At 37.2% G+C, this 24,417-nt stretch overlaps 1 protein-coding gene across 4 annotated transcripts in view; it reads left to right on the forward strand.

Annotated features, from left to right (window-relative positions):
• The window catches only part of MIB1 (MIB E3 ubiquitin protein ligase 1), a 71,203-nt gene that overhangs the window by 12,067 nt on the left and 34,719 nt on the right, over nt 1-24,417 (forward strand). For all 4 annotated transcript variants that reach the window (XR_010610158.1, XM_065668107.1, XM_065668109.1 and 1 more), the window contains exons 3-12: nt 898-1,027; nt 2,823-2,927; nt 10,585-10,651; nt 12,927-13,131; nt 14,722-14,905; nt 15,230-15,374; nt 16,484-16,617; nt 17,615-17,722; nt 19,742-19,939; nt 22,389-22,540. Coding sequence is in view for 3 of the 4 variants with exons in the window: in XM_065668107.1 (XP_065524179.1) it covers nt 898-1,027; nt 2,823-2,927; nt 10,585-10,651; nt 12,927-13,131; nt 14,722-14,905; nt 15,230-15,374; nt 16,484-16,617; nt 17,615-17,722; nt 19,742-19,939; nt 22,389-22,540 (1,428 nt within the window). In the remaining variant the exon portion in view is untranslated. The remainder of the gene's footprint in view (nt 1-897; nt 1,028-2,822; nt 2,928-10,584; nt 10,652-12,926; nt 13,132-14,721; nt 14,906-15,229; nt 15,375-16,483; nt 16,618-17,614; nt 17,723-19,741; nt 19,940-22,388; nt 22,541-24,417) is intronic.

A 24,417-nucleotide genomic window follows, 5' to 3' on the forward strand; every position in this document is an offset into this window, starting at 1 on the left:
CTAAACTACTTATATAAACAGAGTATCTTTCTGTTTCCTATCACTCTCTCGTACTACTTGGATAAAAACAGCAAATATTTTCATGTGCTCTTTTCATTGATTGTACTAGTTAAAGTTTTTCCTTGTCTGCCATCTGCTGGATGCTGAAAGCTTAGCAGGAGGGTGATACGCTTCCGGAAGAGGTCGGGAATCTTTCAGAATTTCAGATGGAAAAATACTTTTGTCAGGCAGCATTTTCCTGGCATGAAGTAGGAAATCTAGTTGCATGCAAACTGGTAGTTTTTGAGATGGCTGAAAAGGCAGGAAAATGTCTCTTTGTTGCTCTTTGTAAGTTAAATACTCATGAATTGTTTGGTTTGCTTTAGAAAAATGACATATTATGACTGAAAAAAGGGGTTACAAGATACTGAATAAAATTTGCCAAGATATGCTATGAGTATGTAGAAAATAGATTGAGACATGGAGGGGAAAGAGGTGTAAAAGTGTCAGTGCAATTGCAGGAGGGTAGTGCTGGCCTAGGGTGCATGTAAGAGAAACAGAAATGTGTTGTTTATATGGCTTTCTAGGTTTCTTTAATTATTTTAATAATATGAGTATAGGTCTATATGTAAGTGGTTACAAGATTATTACTGGTAGTAGGAAGTTTGGAGAAAAAATATCATTAGAATTAAAAACTAATGATAAACATACAGTAAATGAGTTTTAGGAAGATTGTGACTTTATCTTGTGGGCTGCTGTTCAAGTTGAGAATCGAATGAATGTGATTCACTGACTGAAGTCTGTGTTTGTGGGGTTTTTTTTGTTTCAAGATGCTCTCCTTTCTTCCTGTCCCCAAAGATTCATTTTGGACTTTTTTTTTATCTTGACGCTTCTGGGTTCTTCTTTTAATAACTTCAGGGTATTGTTGGAGTCTCGCCGTAAATCAAAGAAAATTACAGCAAGAGGAATCTTTGCAGGTGCCAGAGTGGTGCGAGGAGTTGACTGGCAATGGGAAGATCAAGATGGTGGCAATGGGCGTAGAGGAAAGGTAAAATTAAAACTGGTTTAAATAAGAAGATGCATTTCTTCATGCTCATATAATGGTCTCAGTGGCCTTTCTAATTGTAGAGTAAAAATACAGGCATTAAAGTTAGTATCTTAATTTGCTGGGCATATTTTAATCTTCTTCTGTAATGCTCAAGCATTTAGAAAGAAGAGGGTATGTATACTGTGACTGGTTCTTTTAAATGTAAATGTGCCTTTTTTACAATGCCAGCACAAAATTTTTCAAACTGCTAAATTTTCATCTTGGTGGTTTTGTCTAAGAGCGGTTTGTAACAACATTAAGATCTTCGGCATATTTCAGCATTAATAGAGAGCTAGTATAGAAACATAACTATCAAGAATACCTGTTTCTGGTCATCACTGCATTCTGTAGTTTCCCTGCTCGTGGGTCAGGACATTTGTATAACTCTTGCTCTTGGTTTTCAGTGCTTGCACCATAGATTTTTGGGTGTTTTTTTTTTAAATATAATAATCATATGGACTTTTCCAGTTTAAATCAAAAGTTTTGTAAGTGTTGGATGTGGATATTGTATTACTGGCTTAGGACATTATATGACTGGTTTTAATGTAGTTATATAATCAAAAGTGTTTGGATTTATTGAATATTGCATGGAATGATAGGTTGCTAATCATAACCTTTGCAAATTTTCCTTTTACAACTTACATTGAGAACTACTGAAGATTTGTTACAAGTATGAACATACAGCAGGAAGTGTAAAATATATTATGACATTTATTACCAAAAATGAGATGTTCTAGGTGAATTGGATGTACTTGTATCTTGGTGAACTAGTGGGTTTTGTTGCATTTTGTTTTGGAACACTTAAGCAGCATTTAAAAGGTCAGAAGTTCCTGGATAAGATACTATTTTATAGCCTAGGTATTTACAGAAGCTTTAGGACTTTTGGGGATTTCATTTTGGTTTTTATTGAGAGGAAATAATAAATTTAAATCTCTTAGAGCACAGGCCCTTTAGAGGCAGTTTTTATTCCATCTTGATTATTTACCCCTTGCTTGTGCCCTTGAATTGGGCAAGATATTTTGAGATCTGTGAAACTTTGCAGAATGAGTCTTATACTTCGTTGTCTGATTTATGTACTGAACTTGAATTAGTGGGATTGTTTGCAAGCTGAAGATATGTATAAATGCATATAAATGTTTGCAAAGCGAAAAAGCAGATAGTAGCTAACTAGAAAAGCTTTTAAATAAATACAGATAAGAATGAAGACAAATTCTGGAAATGCTTTTTTTTTTTTTTTAATGAAGTTTTTTCATAATTTGGTGCATGGCCTTATGATGTCAGAAATGTCAGGGAAAGTCCTTTTCACTCTCCTTTTGTACTGTTGAACAGGTTGGCTCTGGAAAGAAAACATTGTCTTCTAATATAGCGCACCATGACCAGGCTAATGCAGGTTAAGCTACATAAATTGAAGCAGTTAAAATAGTTTCTGTCCTGGTTTTTGTAGTTAAGTGCTGCTTCTAATAAGAAGCATCATAAAATTTTTACAGTTCATATTTTGTTTTCTACTTATGGAGTTCAATGGCCTACCAAATACACAAGAAAGAAATAGGCCTATAAAGTACCTATACCGGCTGCCATCTTCTTAAGATGGGAGCACATGTATCAAACAGAAACCAACTTCAGAATAAATTGTATTAAATTCGCTGGACCTGCTGTATCCTGAAGTATTCTGGAGAGATGAATGAGGTTTTAAGTCCAAATTGTGTTTCTGAGTCTTTGTTCTAGAAGCAATTTTCTTATTTTTAAAACTGAATAGGTAACTGAAATCCAAGATTGGAGTGCGTCAAGCCCACATAGCGCAGCATATGTTCTCTGGGACAATGGAGCTAAAAACCTTTACAGAGTTGGCTTTGAGGGCATGGTAAGTATAAAAGAACACAAAGGGGAAAATGCATGGTGGGGGAAGGGAAGTAAGAATAATTCATTGTGCTTTATTATCCTGCTTTTGTAATATCCTTTGTCAGCTTGCATGCTATTAGTCAGGTCATTGTGAATACAGCTGTACGGATCATGCATATGTATTGGTAAGAATGTCTGATCTGGGAATTTATAAGACCTGTGAATAACTTCAAGTTAAGGGCTGCTTTCTGCCAGAGTATGGTAAATGTTTATATTGCATGCATGATTATCTTACTGTGCTACTGTTGTGCTTAAAATTCAGAAGAGGAAAAGGTTAGTTATGAACTCTTTAAAGACCCTATTCAACTCCTGAATTCTTAATTTCACTTCAAAATTTGGGGAGATTACCACAGTATTTGCAGTATTTTAAATTACTGGCAACACTCAGAACCCTCTTGAGAGCGTTTTTGTTTTCTCAGTGGAAAGGTGTTGAATTAAGTTACAATCTTAATTTGCTTTAGCACTAGATTTTTCTTTCACATTTCCTAGCTTCTACAGCTACTTCTACAGCTTTAGAGAGAAAATGGGTCAGACTGTAGCTTAAGTGCCTTCTGTTGCTGGGTTTTCTTATCCTAATGTGGGTCAGGGAAAGGTTACTTTGATTATCAGCTGCTTTACAACATCTTAATTAGCATTTTCTTTGCATGATTTTTGTTTGATTTTGCAGAGGAAAATCATGTTAACATTGAAGTGTCATCTTGTCTGATGTGTATAGTAAAAAAATGTTAAACAGTGGCTAGTCAGCTTACTGTGCCTTGTAGCCTTACTTGAAATAGTTTATTTTTATAGTAAAAATAAATACTAAATACCACTTTTGCAATAAATACATATTTTAGCCTCAGGTTTAAAAAAAAAAAGGACATCTTTAGTGCAGCTTTCCTGATGAGTGAAGATGCTAAGGATAAGATATAAGTCAATATTGAATTACGTGCTTCATGGCCTCCTCCCCTCTGAGTTCTGAAGAAAATTCCTTAAATACTGGCAAAAGGGAAAGAAAGTTATATATAGTATTTTGTAGTGTAATATTATTAAACCACTTGTTGGTATCTTCTGCCGTGTGATGCATGATTACAAAATGTAGATAGAATGAGATACAGATTGACTTTTTGTTGCTGTAATTTCAGTTACTGTGTTAAAATCTGTGGGCTGCCTAAGTAGGAGTGCTGTGGAATCATTAAAAATTCCTTCTGGCCTCAGAAAAAAATACATTTAAGATAAGCTAAATTCTGTTCTGAATATATATTCCCTTAATAATAAATATATTTATTATTTGTAAATCCAACCATATTCTGTTGCCAAACTTGCCACCCAAGGAAGTGTTAAACATTTTTAGACTGCTTGATTTATTTCTGAAGCTGTAAATTTCAATGGATAAGGGTGATCCTTCCCAGAAGATTCGTACAAGTATTAGGTCAGTCATTTAGTTAACAAGAAAAAATCTCTAAAATGTGTGTGAAACTACATATATGTTATATATAGGGTAATATATAAGTAATATGCATACATATAAGTAGTGCATACATACGCATAAAAGAGTAACTTGATGCTTTATATGTAGTGTTTACCTAATTGTAATCCATTCCTACAATAGTTTTATCTTTGTCAGAGACTTCTATCAAGCGCAGTTTTCACTCCATACAAAATGGGTTGTTGGATATCTGTGACAAATAGTCATTTAAATGTAATACTGAATTTTGTAACTGATTGCTGGCTATGTGTACAATTCATTATGATTATTTACTACTATTTATGTGCTGTTATGTAAAACTGAGTAATAGACTGTCACAAAGTTCACATAAAGTTGAGGCAAACTTGTTTTGGGACTTACAAATTGGTTAAGAATGTCAGGAGAATGTGGAATCAACAATACTGAGAGTGGGTACCCATGTAAATACAGCTGGGAAGAGAACCCTTACTTGCAAATGAATAACACTTGGCTCATGCAAATGGAGTTGATTAAAGAAACACAACTTATTGTAAGTTGGGGTTGCTTGTTTGATAGCTGACAGGCTGCATCTGGTCCTCAAAATTAATCTCTCTAGCCTGCCAGCTTTTCTTTGGGAGAGATGAGAATTAGCTGGTGGGCAGCAGGTGCTGGCTGAAAACTTGCATTTATTTGTGGTCGGATGTTTAGAGTTTTTATCTGAGTTTGTTGTTGCTGTGTTTACAGAGGTGCATCCCGCCTTCCTTTGTGAAGTCTGGCGTTTAAATCCGGGACTTTCTTCTGCCACAAGGCCACAATTTCCCAAATTAAAGCCTGTGTTTATGATGCTCATAGGTTGTATAGCATGTTTGCTACATCTATAGTGGGAATAAATTGTTGGCTAATATGGTTACTGATACTGCTTGCCTTTCATCTCTATATGTATTCGGATTCTAGAGTCAGACTGAGCTGTTAGCCACGTTGGCTGCTTTAGAAACATGTGAACATGGCCTTTTGCAATAAAAAGATACACTATGTTGGAATTGGAGGGTCAATGAGAAGACTATGATTTAGCTTTTTGGACTTGTTTCTGGCTTTTATTTTTTCATATCACACAATAGAGGATGTACAGCTGGTAACTTGTGTTGGTTTTCAATAAATGTTATAGCCTGCTACTTATTAATAGGATGATTTTGCTATAAAAATGTCAAGTAACAGTTCCATTGACAGATGTGCTCTAAATCAATTTAATTATTCTAATATTCTAATATTCTAATATTCTAATATTTAATTATATTAGTTTTTTGCTACCGATTTTTTTTTTTTGCTCTGTACCACTTGCCTTTTTTTTTTTTTTTGCTGTGATTAACCTCCTTGTCTTGTATTTCATTATGAAGAATCTTCTTTCTCTGTGAAGTCTCTGAAAGAAGTAGCTGTAAAAGCTGTAGTTATCATCCATCATTGTCACAGTAATCTGTAAGCCATCTGTGTTTGTGTACTTCTTTTCCATGAATTTTGAATAGTTCAGTGCATAAGGGAAATCGAGAAGATTCCTTCCCCTTGTGTTTTTGATGTTACTTTAAACTTTCTTTTCCTGGTTGGCAGCTAATGTCTGTTCATCAGCATTTATTTGGGTCACCCTGAAAGATAATCCTTGAAATTGCTCAAGAGGATTTTAAGAATGATTTACTAAAACTTTTTTTTAAATAAAACCTAGGTAAATATCTTAGCATGCCAGGCATTGCAGTGTTATGAAACATAGAAAGATGCTTTCTGCTGCAGTTGCAACTGTCAGATCTGAAATGTAAGTTAAATCTTGAGCTCTCTAGTCTTTTTTACTTTGCCCCCTGTATACTCAAAATGAGGGGTTTTGGAAAGAGCAACAGGAATTTTCATTATCTTGTTAGTTTAGTGTAGTTTAGTGTCCTTCTGTTGCTTCTAGGAGCTTATCAAAACTGGTTTAAAACACAGATGTGAATTTTGGCCACTTTTTAGACATGCAGCAGGTGTTTTTTATTACATTACTTGCAGTGTGGCCAGAGTCGGGTGGTTAGTTGTTTGGAAATCCAGTGCAGAATTAGATATTTATGTATACTGTATGCATTTATGTGTGCTTGTCAGCAGACCTTGTTTTTTGTCTTGTTTGCATAATCTTATTTCTTTACATTTCTCCTATAGTTGCAACCAAGCCAAGTTTTTCATCTCTCTGTAACTGAGTTGCTTAGAAGCATATTTCTGTTAAACAGAAATGTAGTGATCCTTTCCAATGTTATTATTTACAGTATTAACCCACAAGAAAGACTTTAAAATGATCCTTCTTAAAAAAAAGTTACACATGGAAAGGCTTTGTAAGTAACTATCATCAATAGATGATAAGGTTATAACTAGTTCACTCAGGATTTGCCTGAGGTCTGATTTCTTTTGTGGGAGGCTGTTGCTTAGTTTTTATACCTCACACCTCTCTGTCATTTCAGTCACTTTCTATACCATCTTCTACTTTCTCCTTTCATTGCTTTCACTTTTCTCAATTTCTTGAAATTGAAAGTGGTTTGAGTTCATTAAATTTGAAATACAGCATTTCTTATGAACCTTTTAGCTAAACTTACAGATTTATCCAGTTGTTGTCTTAGCCAGGTGAGAAAGCAGCATGCACTAGGCTTATTTACTTGCCAAAAGCTGTTGAGAGTTCAAAAAAACTTAAAATTAAGGGGTGTATTTGTTGCTACCTCAAACACTGCAGCTGTGGCACAGTTCCTGCTGGTATATCTAAGATCTCTATTAATTTCTCTCCTGGTATTTGCTGCTAGTGTCAGATGCTGTTTCAGTGCGTCTGGATCAAACATTCTTCTTTTTCTCAGCAGCACACCTAGTTTTCTTACCAAGCATGTAGGCTCCCTGGTTTTAATGAATGACATTCCATATTGATTTGAATAACGTGGTAACTCCAGTAAGCAGCTGCTCCTTCAGCACTGTTTTCCTCTTTGAGGTCAGGGACGATAGCACTTTTACATCATCTGCCAACGCCGCTGATATTGCTGTAATATACTTTGTTTTCTTCTCTGAAGTCTTTATGGTTGCTGATTTCTAATGGTATAATTGGATGGCAAGTCAGAGCAAACTGTTACATTTCTCATTTGACTGAGCAGATTATGATCTTTATGTAATCCAGTCACATACAGCTGGAATGCAAGGAGTTTTCCAGCAAGTCAGAAGGTAGATGCTAGAAGAACAAACTTCTCCACGTGGGCAGAACGTATTATTACCCACTGCTCATGTGCATCAGCTGTTAGTACTGGTCTGAAAGTCCTGCTGTGCGATGTTTTGTGCTCACGTTGTTCCTTGAGTTTTCATTATAATGATTCCCTCCTTAACTGGGGCTTCAGTCTCTTCTCTAACTATACACAAATTCCTCAAGATCTACAGCTTGTTTTTCTGTTTCTTGGAAGAATCATCTTCAGGATTTATTGAATGACTTTTCCATCAAGTTACTGTATAAAAGCTTGTTTTGCTTTCACTTTGTACATTTGTTTCCACCGTGTATTTACACCCAGCCTAACAGTTGTTCTTTATGCATGCAGTGTCACCTTGAGTTTGAAACTTGCACTTTTAACATCTTTTGTGCTTCTATACATTCCCTTTTGCACTTCTATGTCTCATCTCCAAACAGTCTGCTGTTTCAATCCATTTACAAGACTCAGGGAGACAAATATAACTTGCAAAAATCCTGGTGGGTTTCTCTAAAGTGTGGTACAGCAGAGGTTGCCGAGCGAGCAGGAAAGCTGGCAGCAGCAGCCGTGTTTGTGTTCCATCTCACTCTTGCCGCACAGTCCTCAAGGGAGGATGACCAGTAGCTTAACACCACCCAATATTTAGCTTAAACTGCTTGGGCGAAAAAATGCTTGTTTTCCGATAAAGAGAGTAGCAGAGTGCTACAAGTAGAATTACAGTTGCTTACCCAGCTTTCGTGGTACTGAAGAACAACTAAATACAGCTTCCTATCTTAAACCTCCAGTGTTTGGTTATGTTTCTTTAAGACATCTGCAGGCCTTTGTCATGTTGATGTTACTTAGTAGGCTGTTTGCAGAGTTGCTGAAAGAACTCTTTGCTGTATATATGAGTTTTATACTGCCTTATCTGTGTCAGTGCTTCATCCTTCTGTGTGTTTTGGGTCTTCAGTAAACATGTTGCATTGCTTTTCTGTGGCACTCTAGATCAGACTCTTGTTTTACGCCTTAGCAATCTAACATTCACTGCATTATGTAAGTGAAGGAAAGACAGATGTGAAGCTGAGGTTGAACATCAAGCTACCACTTAGTTCTATAATGACTTACATCATTATGCTCCAGAGATAAACTCTGCAGGGCACAGTAAAGGCAGGGTAAGAAGGGAGTGCAGATTTGTTGGTTTCTGTTTGTTGGTTGCTTGGGGGTTTCTTGGTTGTTTGGGGAGTTTTGTGTGTTTGGTTGGTTTTCCCCTTGCACAATTTCAGGTGTTTTGACATGCTTCCTAATAATTTCTGCTGCAAGATAGTAATTAGCCTTTTAGTTAGTATTTTATTTCTTCTGCTAGCTTTTAGCCATCAGCCTGCTTTGTACATTAGCACCTGCTGTAGTGCCGGTGGTTTTTTTTTCCCCCACGTTTTGCTGGGCTGGGAGAATCATTTAGGACCCTCCCATGCTCTAGCTTAATGCTGTGAAGAATGTGAAAACAGTTCTTGCCTGTGTACCCCTTTTTGACTCCTGCACAGACAGCTGGTTGTTGCATGACACGAAGAGTTTGTATTCAGTGGGTGAGACCAAGTGCTCCCGGCCACATTAAATCTCTGTTGGTCTGGAGGAATGAATGAGGTTGCCATCTGGGACGATCAGCGCAGCCCCTTTGTGTTGGCCGAGTTAAAGCTGGCACCTGCCCACCGGGTGGCAGCATTTTGTCGCAGGCCTGCTGCTGCTGGGCTGAGCAGACTTTCTCTCATGTCTCAGTGTTTGAAGAGCAGCTAAATCTCGTTATTGTCGTCTGGCTGTTTTCATCACTTTTTCAGACGGTGGGGGTGCATTCTTTGTAGATCAGGGTGTAGATCAGGATGAACACTGAGGTTTGTATTGTTTCTGGCTGCTTAGCAGTTAGAGGTCACTGAGGGTCATAATTGTGTTCAGCAGTGCCTTGATGATTTGTAGCACTCGAGAGTTTTAATTTTAATCCTTTCCCAGAAACACACTCTGACAATAAGTCTTGGGTGTGGGGAGAAAATGATTGTTAAAGTATTTGTTTGGTTCTGGTTGATGATATCATAACCACCACCTGTCTGTCCTCTGTTTCCTCCCCCATCCCATAGACTGCTCTGACACATTTGCAAATGGTTTCCCATCTCCTTCCCAACTCGTTGTACACATGAAATGCCCTTAGTTTAGTGAAAATTGTTCCATAAGGAGCAATAGCAGATGGTAGCCATTTGCCTTTAAGGATTACACAAGGGGGAAAAATAGAGGAAAAGAGAATTATAGTAACGCTGCTGACTTTATGAGTAGTTGCTTATCACACTTGATACGTCAGTTTCTCTGATAAGGTGAAAGGGTGAGCTTTAGAACCCTTCTCTTCAAAGAGATCATGTTTAGCTCAGCATATTGTTTGAGCTTTTTTTGAATGTAATATCCTTGTGGGTTGTGTATTCTTATTTGGAAGTTATTCCTTTTGTAGAATCTGGGTGCCAGGTTTTCTTCTCCAAGTTAAATATGTATCTGTCAAAAAGGGTTGGGAAGAAGGGGCAGCACTGCCAGGCATTAAATTATAAGTACAGGAAAGGCTGTGGTCTCGGGTGCTGACTGCAGGTAGTTGTTTGTGGGGATTTTTTTGTTGTTGCTTTTTCTGATTCCTTGCTTGAGTCCTCAGAGATTTTAGAACTTCATAGCACAGTACAGAGGAGTTTTGTGTTGTTTTAATACCTGCCTTTGAGTTAAAAATCTCATCCTTTCTAGCCTTTTATATTGGTAAAGGTTATTAAAATCTTAAATATTAAAGCTGATAGATTGGAAAGTTTGAGATTATATGCATCACTAATGAATTCATGGGACATAGTTTTTTGTACACATAATTTTCAGCTTTTATTAACTGAGTACGTTTAAATTCTAGTTGCATTGACTTATGGTAACCTGGAGGCTGAGTCAGTGAGGACTAAAGTTGTCTCAATCTCTCTCCCTAGTCTGACCTGAAATGTGTCCAAGATGCAAAAGGAGGCTCTTTCTACAGGGACCATTGTCCTGTGTTAGGTGAGTGGAAGATAAAGCCAATTTATCTTGCTGTGTGTTAATTATACTTAGTCTGGATTTCTTTCTTATTTAAATGTCACCTGAAAGTGACGCGTGAATGTCACTTACTAGTGCAATGTAAATGGTAGCATGTCTCTGCATATGATAAATTGTAATGCTTTTCTAAAAGTATTTGGTATCAGTGCCAAGTGGATGGCAAGGGAGTAATAAATTTTGTCACGTTTTCTCCATATTTGTGAAGAGGCACAGCTGTGCATTCTTAGAAGACTCTCAAGTATTCAGAGATACTTTATTCGTTTTGGTTCTTGCTTTAAAAATACAGGTCTGTGTTTTCTGCATATAGGGTGGTACCATATTTGAATGCATGAATATTAATCACTAAAGGTAGCAGGAGACTATTCTGTGTTAAATTCTTCCCCTTCCACTATATTAAGTTGCTCTTAATGGATGATGATAAGCTGAGTTCATCATTCTTGCCGCGTTACTCTCCATCTTCTCAGTCTTACTCTTTGTTAGAACATCTGTCCCTTTTATTAGTCTTCCGAACGTAGTTTAGAGATAGGTTCATGCTGTGAATTTAAATGTATGCTTGCATTAATAACCTAGAAGGTTATTTTTGAAGCTTTGTGATATTTGAAGTAGAGTGCAAATAATAGTCCAGCAGGGACCTAACTAATACGGAGTAGGATGTAGTGGGGTCTTTTATGGTTCTTTGCTGGTTTGTATCTCTTACTTTCTTAGACTTTCCTGTCTCATCAAAGCTGTGTCTGGGATGTTTGCTGTCTAAGTTTTATATCTAGTTAGTTCCATATCAACAGCTTTTCTGAATAATTAATCTCTGACTTTGTCCTCTGCAGAAGTGGCTGTTTCCCATGTTCTGTCTGTTACTGTGAAGGTCAAGGGTGCAGTCTGAAAATACCATTCCGTCTATGGGTCCTTTAAACAAAGATCAGAACAGGAAGAAGTCACTGAGTGGTCACAGAAGTCCAAGTCTATTGAACATGAGGATTTATGTATTCATGGCCATGTTTTATTTCTCAGCGGTTTCTTTTTCAGTAGTATCAGATTCTCTTTTTTGCCATTCTGTAACCTGGAGATTTTTAGCACTGCAGCTAGTGCTGCCAACATCTGGAGTAACTTTCAGGCTGTGGAATTAGTCACCTTCCAAATAATGTTGCTGGTTTTTTTTTCTCTGTGTCAGGCTATTTGTACTTCTTCATTATTATGTTGCAAGGGGTCTTTTTCATTATTACCTCTTGCTTGGAATAGGAAAAACAAATTCTTTACTGGGAGGATGGTGAGGCACTGGCACGGGTTGGCCAGAGAAGCTGTGGCTGCCCCATCCCTGGCAGTGTTCAAGGCCAGGTTAGATGGGGCTCGGAGCAACCTGTTCTAGTGGAAGGTGTCCCTGACCATGGCAGGGGGTTGGAACTGGATGAGCTTTAAGGTCCCTTCCAACCCAAACCATTCTATGAAACACCCCACCCCTCTCCCGCTTAAGAGATGGCAATATTACTGACAGAACTCTGCTCTCCCTGTCATTTGCCACCGATGCTGCCATTGAACTGAAGCTCTGTGATTTCAGGAGTTGTCATACTCTTTGCTGTTCTGTGGATGGCATCAGATACCATCCTCTGTTTCTGGCAGTGAGGAAGTCCACAGGTGTGTTCTCTCATCAGTTAACACAGCGTAGTATGTGTCAGTGTATGCAGTTTCCCTCCAGCTAATGACTTTTTGCTATGGCACATCTTTTGAAAGCAGGCATTGTCCAAGAACATTTGAATTGTAAACTGGTTGGGGGGGAGGGAAGGGATTGTTCTTAGTCATTGTTGGTAATTTTGGAGGTGTTCTTTTGCCAGTGTTTTCTCCAAATTCAAGGACTGGACCAATTCAAAACCACTTTCTGTGGACCTTCTGCTTATCTTTCAGCCTCTGAGTGGCTGATAGATGGCACTTTGTATATGACACTCTCAAAGTTATCAGATCTAGATGTCTAATGCTATGTGATACCCGCTACCATACCGGTAAGAGCCCAAAGAAGAGCCTGTCACAAGCATTTAGCATTTGCTAGTGTCACTGCTGTTTGCCTTGAAATTTTGACTAGAAACACATATTTCCACAGCCAGAGGTTCAGAGTTCTTTTTTTACCTGTTCATGTCCTTTTACCTATTGGCTGCTACAATTGCAGATATTGAGTCTCAGAAATTAACTTCTGTTCTTTTAATTGCATGAAAAATTAGTGTGGTCTTGTAAACGTTTTCGTACTTTGTTTCAGGTGAGCAAAATGGTAACAGAAACCCTGGTGGGTTGCAAATAGGTGACCTTGTAAACATTGACCTGGACTTGGAAATTGTACAGTCCTTGCAGCATGGCCATGGAGGATGGACTGATGGCATGTTTGAAACTTTAACAACAACTGGAACAGTTTGTGGCATCGATGAGGATCATGACATCGTAGTACAATATCCGAGCGGCAACAGGTTTGTTATATAGCCTTCATCATTGATTCTCACAAACTTTCTTTGCCTTCAGCACTTGTGAGTGATCACTTGGGGCCAGAAACATTCTGTTCTCCTTTTGTGTCTGTTAAGACTTGCTTGAGAATTCTTATATTCCTTCAACAATGTGTAAGGAGGACTTACCTTTAGTAGGAAAAAGAAGCTTGTTGCCTCCCTCACATGGTGAAAATTTTGCAAAGTAATGCAAACTAAAGCTGTTTTCCCAGTTAACACAAACTGAAAGTGGCTTTTCTTCTGAATGTCATAACTGCAGAGCCAGTGAGAGGAGCTGCTCTGTCTTGTGGCTTCCTCCCTGACTTTGTCCTTCATGGAGATTATCTGGTGCTTCTCAACTAGATCAGATAACTGAATGAAAGTCAACCCCAGACCAAATGGCACATAAAGGAGACATCACCGTATATTATATATTAGAATATGACTCAGCATAAAACCAGCTAAATTTCTCTAAACCAGTAAAACTTATAGTACAAATTAGGGTAGCTTGGTTAAAAAATGAAGTGTATCCAGACCATTTAATTGAAGAGTATTCTTACAACTAAATGTTGCACCTTTCGACCTAGGTGGAAGAAGACAAAATGCCATGTTGTTTCCTGACAGTCCAATTAGTGTGACCAACAGGTCGAAGGAGGTGATCCTGCCCCTCTACTCTGCTCTTGTGAGACCTCACCTGGAGTATTGTGTGCAGTTCTGGTGTCCTCAACATAAAAAGGATATGGAACTGCTGGAACAAGTCCAGAGGAGGGCCACGAGGATGATCAGGGGACTGGAGCACCTCCCGTATGAAGACAGGCTGAGGAAGTTGGGGCTGTTCAGCCTGGAGAAGAGAAGGCTGCGTGGAGACCTCATAGCAGCCTTCCAGTACCTGAAGGGGGCCTATAGGGATGCTGGGGAGGGACTCTTTGTCAGGGACTGTAGTGACAGGACAAGGGGTAACGGGTTAAAACTTAAACAGGGGAAGTTTAGATTGGATATAAGGAGGAAATTCTTTCCTGTTAGGGTGGTGAGACACTGGAATGGGTTGCCCAGGGAGGTTGTGAGTGCTCCATCCCTGGCAGTGTTCAAGGCCAGGTTGGATGAAGCCTTGTGTGGGATGGTTTAGTGTGAGGTGTCCCTGCCCATGGCAGGGGGGTTGGAACTTGATGATCTTGAGGTCCTTTCCAACCCTAACTATTCTATGATTCTATGAATTCTTTGTGAGGCAGCTTGGATCTTTACCTTTTCAACCAGAGTTATCTCCTTCTCTCCCTGGAAAAATAAATAAATTGTGTAGCTGCTTTCAGGACTATTACATTGCTGTTTGTTTGCTTCCCCTTAGGCAGGATGTTTCTTTGTTGCTTTTACAAATGTAAATCTCTGAAGATTACCCTAATTCATTCAACTAATGAGCCACAAACAATTTTCTGGACAAAAATAGTTAATGACAACTGTGTCATAGTATCCAGTTGCAGAAAGTTTGAAAGCATAAAAGCGGAATCTTGTCCAACAGATGGTTTTTAAACACATATTTAACTTTGCTTGTTTCAAATATATTTTAAATGATTCATTGTCTAGGTGGACATTTAATCCAGCTGTTCTCACCAAAGCCAATGTTGTCCGAAGTGGAGATGCTGCTCAGGGTGCAGAAGGAGGTACCTCTCAGTTTCAAGTGGGTGACCTTGTTCAAGTATGCTATGATTTAGAGCGAATCAAGCTTCTTCAAAGAGGTCATGGAGAGTGGGCTGAAGCAATGCTTCCAGTAAGTAGTTGTATGTTTTGACTCATAAAATGGTAGAACTTGTATAATATTTCTAATTATGATTCTTAATAATACCTGAAAGTTATAAAGGTCAAATTGATTTTTCTCTAAGTTAGAGAAGGTATATTTTATCAAACATGGTGATTACTACATGCTTGGTCAGATGCAGTGATCTGCTTAGCTTGATGAAACTTAGCTAAAGGTATTAGTGACTGTACTGTTAAACAACAGACTTCACAAAACTTGTGACTTATTATAAAACATTCAGATTTCTAAATATTTTATTTTTAATATTATTTGCATTTTATGTTTTCTTTCATGCAGACTTTAGGTAAAGTTGGTCGCGTCCAGCAGATATATTCAGACAGTGACTTAAAGGTAGAGGTCTGTGGGACATCTTGGACTTATAATCCGGCAGCTGTCTCAAAGGTGGCATCAGCAGGATCTGCTATAAGTAATGCATCTGGTGGTAAGTTTGAAGAATAATCAAGTGTTTGTGCTAAAAAATAGTTAAGTGCCAGCGTATAGTTTGTATGCAAGGTTAATAATACTCAAACTTGGAGTTTGGCTAATTGATGTTATGCCTTTGAGAAAGATAAAAAGCTTGCAGTTGATACGGAGATGTTGGTGGTTGTTACTGTGCTAAGATGCAAACACTCCAAACTGAAGCTGGGTTTCTGTTTAGCCACAGTGCAGGTACGTCTTTGGAGGTCTCCAAGAACTTTAACATTGAAATGACTGGCTTCATGAGACTAGAATAGAGACTAAGGCATGAAGAGAGTGTTGCTGGCTGTAGCAAGCGGACCCTTTGTTTAATAGGTGGTGTGGGATAGCAAGCATAAGCGAGGGATCTGTTGCAAGCAGTTACTCAGAATAATGATATTTCCTTTAAATTTATGTCTTAAAATTTAGTCAGACATCCTTTGACCAAGTGGGACTTTTGTGTTTATGTAATCACACTTTAAATCTGTTTAACCTGCTCTCATCAGATAACAAAGCAGAAAAACTATGCAATGTGTTTTATACTCTGTTGGCTGTTTCACAGGTCAATTAAATTAGAATGCTTTTCCTCTTTTTGGTCATAGCTAGTTGTTTTTTCCTTTTCACATATTTGCTTTAATGCCAAGAAACCTTCTACATAGTTTTCTAGAATTCTTCTTAGGGATGCATATATACGTAGTTTTCTGCAATAAAGACAAAGTCACAGCGACCATAAAACTAGCCAGAAGAGTAATGTGACATAGTGCTTCAAATTAGAGGGCAGGTTATACCGTAGAAGACTAAAAAACCTCATATCAGTATGTAAATCCAAGCTTTTTACCTTTTCCCCACCCTTATCTATTTTGTGGTAGACAAGCTATTTGTGGTTCATTCAACTTTGAAGTGTCTAATGTGACAGTTTTTGCTGTCTAAAGGGTATTGGAATGCAGCACTTAGAACTGAATAATAATTTCCAGCTGCCATTTTGTGGTGGTTTATGTATTAGTATGTCCATGCCTTTAGAAACATGACAGGTTTAGCTGTTATTTTTCTGTTACTCTGTGGTTAGAATTGTTATTCTTTGTTTAATAACTACAGAGAGATTGTCCCAGTTATTAAAGAAATTATTTGAAACCCAAGAATCTGGTGACCTCAATGAAGAATTGGTTAAAGCTGCTGCCAATGGAGATGTTGCCAAAGTGGAAGACTTGCTGAAGAGACCAGATGTAGATGTGAGTGTTGTGTTTTGTGAGGACCTGTTCTGGGGACCTGTAATACTAAAGGAAGTGAAGCTGTCCCAGATACTCCCTGCCAGCCAGTAGTGTATCTGTATAGAAGTACTACAGCTGTTTCCAGTGCCTCTTCTCCCATTTGTTGTCCTGTGAAGTGCCTTGGGAGTGTGTGAAAGTAGTGTTTTTCACCTTTTTTCCAACAGATTTTGCGTTCTGTTGTCTGCTGTGAATTAAAATAGCTTCCAGCCTCTGCCAGAGTTGGAGCAGACAACCAAACACTCACAATTAGTGAAGTGTCTTCAACTTCTTTTGTTTCTAGGGGGATGGAAAGGAAAAGGGCTAGCTTTGGGGTTTTTTTTGGCTCTTGTGGTGGGATTTGTTTTAACTCACAAGGTAGATCAGCTAATCTGTTCTGTCAGATTTATTTTTACCAACTTGTCACCTAGTACTGACAAGTCAAAAAGAAAATGCTTAAGAATTACAGGTTCAGGGAAAATCACAATCAGATGTTTTCTCACAAGAGCAGTAGTAATTCTTGCAGATAAGAGACTAAACTCCCTTAAGTTCTGAGGTTTGATTTGTAGCTCAAGATTATAGAAAATTCAGGCTGACTCCTGTTGTTGCCATAAATTAGAAAATTAAAGTAAATACTGTTGAGCAGAGGACTGGTATCATTCTGAGACCTGTTCTCAAAATCTTGCCTTTACAGTAGCCCAAAGACAAAGTTTCTAATCCAGCTATTGTTAAGGTCTTAATGTTTGAAATAAATCAATTTCTTGGTCTGTTCCTTCAATTTAGCTAATGCTATAGAAATAGAGAAGATGTAGGAGATCATGTATATGTGCTAGAAAGGCAGCTGTCTAAAGACTGTTTATTTGATACTTTCATACGCATGCAGTTGCTTTAATTTTTCTAATACACTTGCATGTATACTTCTAAAGTGTCTCATAGGTGTGTGTATCTTGCAACTTACCTCAAGGTATTGATATGCTTCCAGGTGAATGGCCAATGTGCTGGACACACAGCTATGCAAGCTGCTAGTCAGAATGGCCATGTTGACATTTTGAAGTTGCTTCTGAAACAGAATGTGGATGTAGAAGCAGAGGTAACCTAAATTTTTCAAAATACAGTTTGTGTGTTGTTAAGTTTTAAACTTTGCTACATACAGAAATAACAATTCTCTTGCAGTTCTCTTAAGTCAGAGTGAGTGAAAAACTATTTTTCGTACTGTGGTTATGTTTTCAAATGAGGCTCCTGTTAACAGTATTGCACATATTATTATATTATAATTATTATATTATATTACTATTCTTTAGCACCTCTAAGTGAAATATAATGCTAATATAAAAGAGCTAGTATATGACTGTAGTAGATGAGCACCCTTCTCGCCTTTATTTCAACAGTGGAATACAATAGGCTAGCACACTGCCTGTGCATTCAGAGAAAAAGATGTCAGATGCTGTGCCTCCAACTTCAGTTACTTGCCATTCTTTTTATGTACACTTTTCAATTAGGAGAAAGTTTTCTATTCTTAAGCAGTTTCAAGTAAAAAGTAGCAACAGTATCTTTGGGTAGGAATTGCCAAGTCTGCTTCCATTTTTTCAGTCTGTGTTTTGGTTTGGAGTTTTTTTAACTTCTCTGAAAATGAAAGGAGTTCTTTTGTTTAGGTGTTTTAGAACTGTTGTTTGTGAGAGAATTATCAGTGTACTGTGATATTTGTGTTTTTGATTTTGCCTTCACACAGAATGCACTGGTATTGCAGCCTGTGCTTGTTCTGTGAAGCACAAGAAGGATCTGTCAGATTTCTTGTGTCAAGAATATAAGTTAAAGCCTAACAGAATGCTTAGAAGTTGATAGTGTGCCCAGTTGTTGTTTGCAGAACAGAAAAATAACTTTACATGCTTGGGCATTTAGTGTTCTATTGTATTTGATATACCAAAGTTATAGTATGTTAAAACATTAATGAAACAATTCAGTTCCAGATTCTTGGAAACAAAATTATTTTCACAGATGTACCATTACTTTGTAAAGGTTTTCTGTGAAATTGCATCAAACATAAGCCGTCTTTACAATGCGTGTTTGCTGTGGTCTGATATTTGTGATGTAGCTTCATTTTAGAAGTAGTGCTTTCGCTGCAGTACGTAGCATATACTGTTTATATGTTTATAACAAGACTAAGCTGCTTTTTATCTGTACTATGGGATCAAAGATGCCATGTTAATAAAGTGGTGGACTGATGCTTTCTTCTCCGGCATAAAGAAGGGTTAGAAGCATTAAGAGAGGGAAGTAGAAGCGCTGCTTAAACAGCTTCTATATAAAATACCTAATAATCTGCTAGCAGTAGAATTGTTAACAATTTTTCATGTTGGTTCATGTTTGCTCAGGCTTCAGAAGTATAACATTAGTATTAAAAAACTTTCAGGGATTTTATTTGAGTTTTCAAGCCTTTTCGTGTAACTTTGAGTTAAGCGAAGGTGGTATTCCTACTTAATTATGTAATTGCATTAATTGATATCCTATTAATCATATATAATATTAGATTAATGATTATGTGTTTCATGCTTTAAAAGATGTCAGCTGTTTATAAATCAGTGATAGTAAGACCTAGCAGAGTCATTCCATTAGCAGAGAGCAAAACTTTAGTCAGTTTACTTCACTGTTGTGGTTTGTGGTGTGGAAGCAGTGGATAAAAATCCGTATTTTTCTTGCTTTATAGTTAAGTTACATATGTTTACACTTACAGTCACTGCTGAAGAGTATATACATTCATGATGTCATTTCCTGGGGATGCCTGCGTATTCTTGTCTGTGCTTATGTCTCTGACAGTTGAACATATAAGTGGCCTGTTTAGTCAGGAAACAGTGTTACTGACAGAGCTCAAAGAGCCTGATGTAGATACTGCATAGTAAAAGTACCAAGCCTTCTAGTCTGCAGGCGTTAATGGGTATCAGTTATTATGTTGACAGTAGTGCCAATATTATTTTATTGGCATGTATAGAAATATAGTGCTTTTAATATTTAGATTTATATGTACATGTAAGCCTTAAGACACATAATTAGTCGTCTTGTTTAAATGCAAAGTAGATGCAGAATATACTGAGTAAAATTAATGTTTCCACTTTAGGACAAAGATGGAGACAGGGCTGTCCATCATGCAGCCTTTGGTGATGAGGGTGCTGTGATAGAGGTTTTGCACCGAGGCAGTGCAGATTTGAATGCTCGCAACAAACGCAGGCAGACCCCACTTCATATTGCAGTCAACAAAGGTCATCTGCAAGTTGTGAAGACTTTACTGGACTTTGGCTGCCATCCTAGTCTCCAGGTAAAGTAAATATTAATGTAGATCCACTTTTTAGCTATTGAATCTCATGATTAGCTGTGTGTAGGTGACAGGGAGAATTCTTTAAAATGGGATTGAAAGGAATGGACCTTGTGAAGTTAATCTGTCCCAAACTCCATCCCAACATGTGATCAGCTGTAATAAAAATGCAGTTAAATCTGGTTTTTTTTTTTTCTTGACAGCTACGTAGGCACCTGATTTATTCTAGCCAGTTGATGGTAATTGGTATTTTCACAGACTGTAGTTACCTATAACTGTTAACTTTCTCTCCGGGTTAATTCCGCCTGTGTTGAATTCACAGCTATTTGCTCCTTCTGCAAGCTACAGCTTTAAATTTTTTGGCTATTCATATTTGATACTGTTTTAATAAAAAAAGAATTATTTTTTTTTTATCCCATAGTTGACCTATCATTAATATAGCTATTTAGCTGGATTTCTCTAAAAAGCCCTCATGCATAGGGCCTCAAGCACAATAATTCACAGGGAATTTCATCTATAATGAATGTGGCAGAAGCTGTAACATCTGAGTGCAGTGTCCTATTGAGAAGGTGGAGTAGAAGCCTACCATCACATAAGCAGGCATCCACATTCTGCATGAGCTGAATGCAGCCGCATGCAGTGCATTACTGAAATAAATCAGAATGATTAAGTTTGAAGCGGTTTGCAACAGAAGGAAAAATCTGTATTGTCTGGGCAAATTAAGATACACAGTAGTAACATATTTACCTCCTTCTTTTGCTATGTCAATAATCAGTGATTTTTTTATTTTAAGCTGTATATCCAAATTAAAAACAAATGAGCAAACTTACTTGACATTAGTAAATACAGCAGTTAGGTTTTTTATCTGCTTCCACCTGGCTTTGTAGGTACTGACTTAGTCTCACTGAGGTTGAGTTGTTAGCCAGCTAGTGTCCATTCAGACCCTATTTAGTATTTGTTGAACAGTAGATATAACGAGTCTGTGTTGGGCCCAGTAAAGGGTGACTGTATATCATGTGATGATGTATGAGTAGCCAAAGTGGATGTGCCTGACTTTAAATTATAGAAGTCATTTTTAATTGAAAAATTCAGTAGAATGCTACTGTGAAACTCCATCTGGAAAATACAATTGTCACTGAAAATTAAGTTCCAGATCCAGTGTGTGTACTGAGGAACTTTGATGTGCACCTGTGAGTAGGTGATTGATTTGGAGAATGAGAGTACAAGGGAGTTGGACTGAGGCATGACTGGAATTTTGCTGGCCAGCAGTCTACTACTCAAGCCAATTCACTGTGTAAACAGGAACATACGTTAGCCTGTAAATAGTAAATTCAGGATATAGGATCAGTTAAACCAAATAAAAGTTATGTAGTTTAGTTTTGGCAAGCTGGTTCACACAGGTTTGAGTGCTTCCATATTCTGGCAGTTTTTCATTCTCCCTGTAAGAGCTGTTTTCATATTAGCATATTGCTAAAATGTTCAGTTTCTGTGTTATTCAGTTTGCAGTTGAGTCAGTGTCAGTGACAAAAGACTTCCTGACTTATATGGTGTTAGAATTTTACTGGAAGCATAAATCTAGAGAGTTTGCCTATATAGCAGCAAATAAACTTAAATGGATGTGTTTTCTCACTGTTAGTCTAGAGCATTCCTTTTCAGTCCAACCATTTGGGTCGTTGAATAAGTAATGTACAAAATCCTTTTAGGAGTAAGAAGTATTTTTCCTTTATTTGGAATATTTGAAAAATAAAACGGCAAGCTAAAACTATAAATTCTTTGCCTATTCTATTATGCACTGAGATATTTTCATGTACCTTGTGAATGTAATCTGGTATTAGCCATAATGACTTTGGAAGTTTAAGACTGCTTATGACATTAGCCTTTGCTTCATAGAAAATTATTTGCTTCAGATAAAACAACAGATGTGCCCAAGTTTATTACTTTGACTGCGGTTTTATTTTGATTTGCTTATGCTTTTATTTCACACTGTATTTTTTGGTATTGTCTTTTACACAGTTAATTGCTGGCTCAGTGTTCATTACTCAAAATTCCCTGCCTCTTTCTACTAGACTGATTTCCTCTCTGGTGTGTTAGCTTTTGTTGCTGTCCTGTAACTCATAAATGGTACCATGGGCATCAACTCCATCTAGATATGAAGCACAGAGAAGTTTATGTTTGCACCAGTGTCTTCAGTACTATGAGATGCAAGGCATACTTGAGCTCTGAGTTCTGGTAGTAGTATAATCATAGAATGCTGGAGCCTTGAGTAGGATTACACACTGAAACACTAGCAAAACCAGACCAAGCTTGCTCTGAACTCTGCAGTATAGCTACCCTTTCAGGTCTGAAGAGTTGTTTTGTGTTTGTGTAGACAGTTTTCCTTGTGATATTTAAGCATCTTTTTTCTTCAGTGTGGATGCATACAAAAACTGGTGTAAACTGTTTCTGGTTTTAGGATTCTGAAGGTGACACTCCACTTCATGACGCTATAAGTAAGAAGCGTGATGACATCCTTGCGGTATTGTTAGAAGCTGGAGCAGATGTTACTATCACCAACAACAATGGGTTTAATGCTCTTCACCACGCTGCCCTAAGAGGAAACCCTAGGTAAAGATATATTTTTAAAGATCATTTTATCATTTGTAAAGGAAAACAAGTGCATGGGAGGGTAGAATTGGGGTATTCTTTCAAAAGATCCTTAAACTTGCATGTAATTGTTAAATTTTGAAGCTGTTTAGATATGTATTTTTTCTAACACTTGGGAAGCCATTATTAGAATTAAGTGACTAGGTCAGTTTAATGCTGTATTTAGGTAACTCCAAATTGGGAATTTCTTGTGGTAGCTGTAAATGCTAACTTTCCGATAAGTAGGTTATTAAGTAAGATCTGAAGGTAGGAATCTTAAGATAGGACTTGCAAAAAAATGTTTCCCTTCTTGAATATTGGAATTGGGAAAGGGGCTTGAGTTTTTAAGGAATACTCACTTTGAATAATTATTAAAGATACCATGTAGTTATAAAGTGATCTTAGGATTGTTATGTTATATTTTTCAGTATAAGAAGCATTTAATTTTGTTTTCTTAGAAGTGTGAATAGAAGGCGTTTCTTATTTCAACTTTTTTACAGCAGCTCATATGAAAAAGTTAGTTTTAAGGCATAATTTGCTTTATGCTAGCTGCACACTAATATACCTACATTGAATCTGCAGTTAAGATAGCTTTCTAAGCTATGTGGCATGGATAGAACTTAATGGAAAATTTTATGTATTGCTAGTTGCTGATTACGTTGTGGATAAATGGTGTTATTCAGAGCTGTCATTCTATCGAGAGTTCAATAATGGTTTATCGTATGGTGGAGGAGAATTCAGTATAGTTTACACAAAATAAGAAATGTGTGTGTTTCCTTGCATAACTTTACTAAATTCTACTTTTCAGTTGAGTGAAGTTGAGCAAAGAAGGCTATATACGAATACATGGGAATAAAATCTGGGCTAGTCTCTTAGAACATAGCTATCAAGACCGATAGTTAAACAGTAAACTTAAGTATATATGGATATGGAATGGAATCATACTTCACAAAGTAAAAGTAGTAGTTGAAGGTGTTGATAGAAGCTATAAATGTGCTTACCATTTTCTACAGTGTTCATAAAAGGTCTGTAGAAGAACTTGTCAAGGACCTAGTGAAGGGAACTTATTTTTGGCATTCAGAAGACGATTCTTTCAAGTGTGACTTTAACTTCATATGAACTCTCTGTATTTATGTATCAGCATTACCCATGAGTACCATTTTCCTATATGTTTCTGTGGGCCAGCAGACTTTTTCTTTGATGGAGAGATCCAAACTGTAATTCAGACTGGATCAGTTTGACTGTTGTACAGTTTTGTAAACCAGTCAACTGGTTGGTAGAATGTGAAGCATAGTGAAGTTTTTCCCAGAATCCTCTCTCCTTTACAAAAGTTTTTATTGGAAGAAGAGGAAAATATTTCCAATATTGGTAATTTGAACCCTGTGTAGGTTCCCTCCAAATAAGGGGTTTCACTTTTCTCTAAAGCAGTTAGATATCTAACGCTTAGATATCTACTTTTTTGGATGCAGTTATATCAGAGCACTTCTGAAGCATGTGAAAAGAGAGAATGTTGTCTCCATCACAGAAGTAGTAGTAGTTTCATTTGTTCATAACATTAGGTATTTTTCACACCTGCCTGAGAGGAAAGTAATGAAAATGAAACAAAAAGAAATCTATTTTGAAAAACTTCTATTCCCTTCCCACCCAGATCATTATTATAATTCATTTCATTGTTAATTCTGTAGTTCTGCCACTGGCATATTTCTGAATGAAACCAAAGGTATAATATTTGCCACTTTGTTTTTTCTAATCTTGTATAGAACAATGGATATTACTTAATCTGTTAAATGCACTAAGCACAAGCTATTTAAAACACTGTTAAAAATAACCCTTCAACTTTAGCTTGTAGCTGGTATGGG

Source organism: Lathamus discolor, chromosome 2 (assembly GCF_037157495.1).
Source record: "Lathamus discolor isolate bLatDis1 chromosome 2, bLatDis1.hap1, whole genome shotgun sequence".
NCBI lineage: Eukaryota > Metazoa > Chordata > Aves > Psittaciformes > Psittacidae > Lathamus > Lathamus discolor.